Source organism: Dreissena polymorpha, chromosome 4 (genome assembly GCF_020536995.1).
Source record: "Dreissena polymorpha isolate Duluth1 chromosome 4, UMN_Dpol_1.0, whole genome shotgun sequence".
Taxonomy (NCBI): Eukaryota; Metazoa; Mollusca; class Bivalvia; order Myida; family Dreissenidae; genus Dreissena; species Dreissena polymorpha.
In genome coordinates this window covers 91,012,304-91,019,803 of record NC_068358.1, presented here as the reverse complement: position 1 = coordinate 91,019,803, position 7,500 = coordinate 91,012,304, and the positions used below count along the sequence as shown (strand labels likewise).

Sequence of the window (7,500 nt, the reverse complement as noted above, 5' to 3'; positions counted from 1 at the left end):
AACACGTTCGATGTGATTGGTGTGCTTGTCTGTCCTTTGTTTGTACATTTACCTATAATTTCAGCACTGCAGCCCTCAGCTATAGTAGGTATCAGCATCGGTGCTGTAATCGTCGTGTTCGCAGTGATTGCTGGGCTGGTTTACAGGTGATTTATCCATGCACTTTGCTGCTTATGTTTCTTAATGTTTAATTATAAAAAAATATCTTTATTTTTAACTGATAATTATTTAAGTAGCACAATACAATGTATAATTGTATCATCTCGGCACGGTCATGTGATTCGAGTGAGCCATTAGCCGTTTAATACTTTTAAGTCAACAATTTGAATACGTTTTGCGAAACCTGATGCTTTCTGTTGACACATTGAGAAAACATTAATATTTGTAGCTCTTTTGTGTGCTTCAATTAAAATACACCATATTTCATTAAGACTTTAAGTAATGTAAGGATATCTGTGCATTGGGCAAAATTTCTGCTAGACGAATATTGACATTTTGTAATGGTCAACTAAAATAAATATGTAAACGGAATCACGGATAACAACGTAATGTAAAACAGTGTGGCCTTTGAATAAAAACCTTTAAGTCTTTTTTTTTTCAGCGTATTCTTTATTAAACGAATTAATCGTTTGTCGTGTTGTTTTGTAGACGAACGAAAGCAGAAGCGGAAATATACAGTCAGTGGTGGCGTGTGCGCAGTGAAGACATCACCATGACAACTCAGTCGTCATTCTTTTCTAGAAGAAGTGATGTAAAGTATATTCATTATCAAACAAATAAGTATTCATTCTTCAGTGACAAATATATCAAAATAAGAACTCATATTTATCGACTTATACATTTACCTAAAATGAATCAATATAGTATCTTAACAACAATCGCTTCTCAAATAGGCCAACACGTATATAAGGTCAATTATGAAATGCATTCTGAACGTTCAAAAAACCAATCAGAGCGTAATATATTTAAAGTAATGAAGGTGAAAATGAACACTTAAAGTTTGTTATTGGGACAAAACTGTTTTTACTTTGACTTGAATGCCTCATGCATGAAAGTATACATAATAGTCAGCTGCATGTTAATAAAACAAAGAGAGCAGTGCCTAAATTTTACTTAGTTGAATTTGTTTTAAAGGCTTTAAAAATAACAAAAAGGCTCTTGTAAAACAAAATCATTCATATATACTAAAGACTTAAACTAAAATAATTGGTATCAGGTTTATGACAGTAGAAGGAAGTGAATAGCATAATTTTTGAAACGTTAGCTTTGCGAATAGTAATAACTGATTTCTCTTTAAGCAAAGACAGCTCGAATACGGAAGACAAAAAAAGTTTTTTCATTCCAGAAATAAAACAATGTAACAATCTTGTTTCATAATATAATATAAAATTAAATTTACGCATAACAGTAACCCATATGTGTATTATACAAAATGATAAGTACATTAAAATGTTGAAGTTAACCGTATATCTTACGGCAATATTATGTTCTTAGTTACATAATATTTGCTGATTGGAACAGGGCGTTCTGTTCCTTTCATGGTAGACCAATGTACGAATATGTTTATGTGCGTTTTACCTTTAAAATGACATTGAACCGTGTTCATGTATACTATTACGCAAATATAACTTTGTCCTACAATGTTTTCTGTTGATAAAGATTTGTTGATATTATCTAAAGATACATAGTAGCTTTCTATGCTGTAAATTAAACGGGAGGCATGATTGAGTTAATTACGTTTTAATTGCCTTTTCTAATAAGAATCAGGTATCTGTGCCAGATTACCATAATATTCAATTTCTGCATTGAACGTATATATTGGGTATTAAACACAATCTATCACTCGGCAGGTTGACGTTGATGAAAGGTCGTTATCACTAGCAACACACGCAGTGTGCTTTCAAACTTCTGTTATGTACAAGGTAATTTCACTACATTACAATTCATGAAAAAAAAGAACTTTAAACCCCGCAGTTTTGCTTCCGTCTAAAACCAGCACAGATAAACAATTGGAAGGTTAAGAACGGACGTTCAGAATTGTAAATAAGAAAGTGCATGTATTAATAATATTTACAAAGCTACGCTTACGTAAGATTTAAGCCCTCCTGAACTACATGTTGCGTAGTTTTCATACTTTATCCCACCCGGTTAATTGCAAAAATAGTAATTCATTTAATCAAAAAAATTTGAACGTATATTTCACTTCTGTTTTATATAAACATATAGACAGAACAGAATAAATATTTCAAATGTAAAGTTTATTTCTGATTTTTCCTGCTTCGATCTAGGGTACTATGGTGTACATGCGCAAACCAAAGGTCAAGTCCATCTCAGTAGATAGAGCCTTCATGTTGGAAATGAAACAAGTGGGTAAATATTAGAATTTCGCACGCAATGACAGGCATTGTGACTCAATAAGATGATAACATGTCTAAAGGGATAATATATTTAAATTACGAAACTCCTAAATATTATCAGGATATATTATTTCGCGACCAATGCATGTTTATTTAAGCTTTGTGACCAATTATATGTGCAGTACAGCACACAATTTGCCTACGCATTACAAGACAATACATACATCAGAATGTTTCATCCGTAAACATTAACGATGACATATTGACATATATAGTGTTGATGTGGTTCCAAACTATCATTATATGATATTTTAATGTGTTTTTTTTTCTTTCGCAAGAAATTCTAGGGAATTTTTGTGGCGCAACTTTATGGCGTTCAATGAAGACTCGTGTGTTGAAAAGTCAAAATCATGGCTTAACACATGTTTCAGATGCGTGATATCACATGTCCGAATCTTACACGTCTAATTGGTGTGTGTCCGGACACCAACAACGTGTGTATTCTAACTGAGTATTGCTCTAGAGGAAACTTACAGGTATGTGCAATGAAGGTTTTAAGGATACAGTTCCAGTAGTGTTATCCCATAGTGCATTCAAACATGAATGTGTCTTGACATTAATTTGCCAATTATGCAGATAGTTGAGCAGTTGTATTTTTGTTTCCTACGTTACCTATACCAATGATCAAGTCACGGTTTACCGTGTGTAAATTAGTTAATTGGTCAATAAACAATGCTTTATCGGACAAAAAACTTACATTTCCGTTTTGTTGCTTTCAAAATTACACTGACATGTGCATGCAATATTCACCAGCGTATAGGGGAAGTGTACCTATTAAATTTATTGCCATCCGATTGCGACGCAAAGTCCGCTCCAAAATGGCACCTTTTTATGTTCATATAATTTTATATAGAGAATTGCATTTCCTTGCAAAAATATAAACCGATAACTCTATTATACCGAAAAAGAAAAATGCGTATATTGTTAAGTTTGCCTATACGATTAGAACCTTCCGTATGTGAACACCTACCGATATGTAATAGTATCTGTTTTCATCGTACACACATGGCTTTTCTTGAACCTGGTCATATATTTGGTTAGAAAACACAATTCCAATATTTAAAACATATTATAAAAAATGTGTATTCACTTCACTAACTTTGTTGAACGTATAAAACTTATTTTTTAACTACATGTGCCTTTGTTATTAAAAAGGACTGTTCTCAACAAATATCTTTTTTTCATAATCTACCGCATTAACGCGATGACAACCACACCTGATAAATGTTTGCGAATCCGAAAAATGTTGATACAATCAAAACGCGCAATAAAGAGAAATCATTTTGGTAATATATATGACGTCATAAAAGGTTTGGATGTGTTTCAGCCGTTTTGTTATTTTACGTTCGAAAAATGCATGCAGACAACTCAATTATGGGAAAGATGAATATCAGGTTATTTATTAACACAGATACGTTTATTTGCTTGGCATTTGCATGTGAAACACTAGCCAATGCTCGTTGTTTCAGTGGACTGAGCCTCGTTAAAATACCTTATCTGTATTCAACAACACAAACTCATTTTTCTGTAGAAATGTGCAAACTGTAAAAAAAATCATCAAAAACTTATATACTCCCCGAAACCAAACTTTCGAAACTTGGTATGACATTTAAAGGCACACCATGGTAATAATGGATTACAAGAATAAAGGAATGTTATCTAAACATTTCACATAAACGACAGTTTATTTTGACACGTGCACCGACAATAATAGGCAAAAATAATTGAATTGTGGATATACATATAATATAACACAGTTTCAACATATGTGTAAATAAACTGGGGCTTTGTAAATGATATACAATCTAAATGATATCGAGGATGAATATCGCTTTATTATTAAATATCCTTACCATGCCGATGCTAGGAGTACATTAAATCCAAAGTATTATTGATCTCGTCAAACTATGTTCAATTTTATCGAACTACTTTATGGTTCAAACAAAGTAGTGTTAAAACTAGTCACATTTTGTTAAAACTGCTTTCAAATTCTAGAAAATGTCTTATATATGAAGTATAAAAAATTAGTTTCGCAAAGACATTAAGCTTAGAATAATGTTATACTTGTTCTAATTATCAAACTACATTTGTACATAATATCGTCACTATGTATTAACCTCATCCATGCGCCATTCTGACAAAAACAGGCTTTAATTCATGCCATTTAAAATTGATCTTTCTCCAATATGATGTATCTTTTGTATTTAATTGAAATGCATGCTGTAATGCATGTTTATATATATATATATATATATATATATATATATATATATATATATATATATATATTTCATAGGAGTGAAAGACGCATCCTCATGCTTGGATAATCTCGCAATTCTGTTCAATCAAACAAACGTTTGATACTTAAAAAACTTGAATATATACTCGTTTTTCTTGCATAGGAACACGTAAAAAACTTATCCCAACAAGTGTTTTTTGTTTTACTGAAATCTAAACGGACACTTAAATAGTATATCATTTTATGAAGTATTTGATGCACGTTTCACGTATGTAAACGTTGTTGGTCGTAATATGGAGTAATTGAAATGTTTTAACCTATTAAATATGATATATGACTACGAAATACTAACAAAAAAGCCAGTTTATTTAAATTTTGAACAAATAATGACGACGTCTTATTAATATTAATAACTACGCAAGTATGATTTGTGATAAATGCTGGGTGGGCTAAGGGTGTGAGGTCAGGTAAGCAACAAATCTGGTTCAAAGTCCAAATGCTTTACTTTGACCGTTCTAATGCTTGAGTCAACTTTAACTATTTTGATGTGTTATGTCGTTGTGTATGTACTGTCCCCGATTCTTTGTTCACTGTTTGTAGAAGATATGGAACTTTTTTTACAAGATAGTAACCTGTCTGGTTTAAATATAGACGACATAACCTTAATTTTATTGTTATTTGCAGATGACATGGTCATTTTAGGCAAATTGCCAGAAGAATTACAGAACAATCTAGATAAACTTTACCAGTATTGTAATTCATGGGGGCTCAATGTGAATACTTCAAAAACAAAAATAATGGTGTTTCGCAAAAGGGGTAAAATTTGAGATAATCAAAAATGGACATATAATGGACAAAATATAGAAATCGTTGATAATTTCAATTATCTCGGCACTGTTATTAACCACTTTTAATCAAGAACATTTGGTTTGAAAAGCTCTAAAGGCGATGCATATTTTACTCTATAAATGTAAGCAGTATTAACTTAAGCCAAAATTATTTTGTCAGTTGTTTGATTCTTTTGTTGGGTCTATTTGTTGCTATGCCTCTGAAATATGGGGTATTAATAAATCAAAAGAAATCGAACGAATTCATTTAAAATTTTGCAAAAGATTGTTGAATGTAAATATAAATACTTGTTATGCTGTAGTATATAGTGAGTTAGGCGGATACCCGTTGTATGTGAAAAGATATGTACGAATTGTTAAATATTGGTTAAAAATTGTTAACAGTAAACATATTATTATACAAACTGTATATATCCGAGCATTGAATGAGTGTATTAAATGATGCAAAATTTGGGTTGCACATGTTAAACAATTGTTAAATGAATACGGATTTTCCCATGTGTTTGAAACTGCAAATATAACTAATAGTAGTTCTTTTGTATGTGAATTTAAATGCAGACTTACTGCCACCGCTAAGCAGGAATGGTTTGGAAATACGAATATAAGTTCTGTTCTAGATATGTATAGAATTTTTAAAACCTCTCTTGAATATGAGAACTACTTGGATGTATTGTCTAAAAATCTACGTGTATACTTTGTTAAATTAAGGGCTTCGGCCCACCCGTTGAGAATTGAGACCGGAAGGTACTCACGCAACAATATCCCTCATGAGGAACGGTATTGTCTTGTTGTAATCAACGGGACATAGAGGATGAATTCCATTTTATTTGTGTTTGTGCATGCTTTCGTTTACTACGTCAAAAATACATTAAACGTATTTATTTCATGAACCCATCTGTTGTAAAGTTAATCATTTATTGACATCAACATGTAAATTTGAAATTATTAATGTATGTAAATATGTTAAAGAAGCCTTAACTATACGAAATTCTATTATAACTACCACTAATTGACTTAATAGGTTTTTTTTCTTATTAAGTTCCCATAAATATCTGTCACTTTTTTTGAATTGATATTATGTGAAATAATAGTTCTTCTGTTTTTGTACTTACTTCAAAAATTATAACATATATACCATACCCAAATTAAACGTAATAGTTATCCTTACTGCCTTTAAAATAAGTATGTTTCTAATTTTCAAAATCGTTGTTTTTTCTCTGTTCATATTTTGTTTTGAAATTTCACTGAATTTACAAATTGAATTTATAAATATATATATATATATATAATATTGTTTCATTGATTTTGTCAAAATTATCATATTTTGACACGTTACATTGTTTAATTTATAAATATATGCATTAAAGACGATGTGCATATGTATAAGTCTGAATACACTGTCTGTTCTGTCTGTTCTTTGTACAGTAAAATGGTTATTTGCGTTAAGTAAAATATTTGTTTACATGACTTTGTCTTTGGAACATTTCTTTGCCTATATATTTTGATATAGACAAAGATAGATAACCAATGCCACAGAGCATTGAAAATCACTCAAATGAGTAAATGCATGTTAAACTATTATCTTTGTGAAGAATGATGGGCTCTACGTAAATATATCACTATTTTGTTTTTCCATTAATACATAATATATTTTCCCATTTAACATAGTATGATATTCTCTTAAATCTTAGGACATTCTACAGAACGAGTCCATTCAACTAGACTGGGATTTCAAACTTTCCCTTATCAACGACATCGTTGAGGTAAGCAAACGATAAGGGAAGGAACTATATCTCAAATAATAGTTTTATGTTGTTAACGCTATTTCGCTTTGACAATGATTAAATGAAGGCAACTATCAGTAAAGTGTTCAACAAACAACTTTTCGTGAAACAGGTACACATGTATAACACAATTAGGAAAAATAACGTTAGCACAAATTACAATATTGAGAGTCTTGGTTTTAAACAAAAAATCTTCATATGCGTATGTAATG

General features: G+C 31.0%; 1 protein-coding gene across 1 annotated transcript in view; it reads left to right on the top strand.

Annotated features, from left to right (window-relative positions):
• The window catches only part of LOC127878592 (atrial natriuretic peptide receptor 1-like), a 96,763-nt gene that overhangs the window by 13,833 nt on the left and 75,430 nt on the right, over positions 1 to 7,500 (top strand). The window contains exons 9-13 of the mRNA XM_052425118.1: positions 65 to 146; positions 649 to 751; positions 2,289 to 2,366; positions 2,789 to 2,893; positions 7,196 to 7,267. Coding sequence (XP_052281078.1) covers positions 65 to 146; positions 649 to 751; positions 2,289 to 2,366; positions 2,789 to 2,893; positions 7,196 to 7,267 — 440 coding nt within the window. The remainder of the gene's footprint in view (positions 1 to 64; positions 147 to 648; positions 752 to 2,288; positions 2,367 to 2,788; positions 2,894 to 7,195; positions 7,268 to 7,500) is intronic.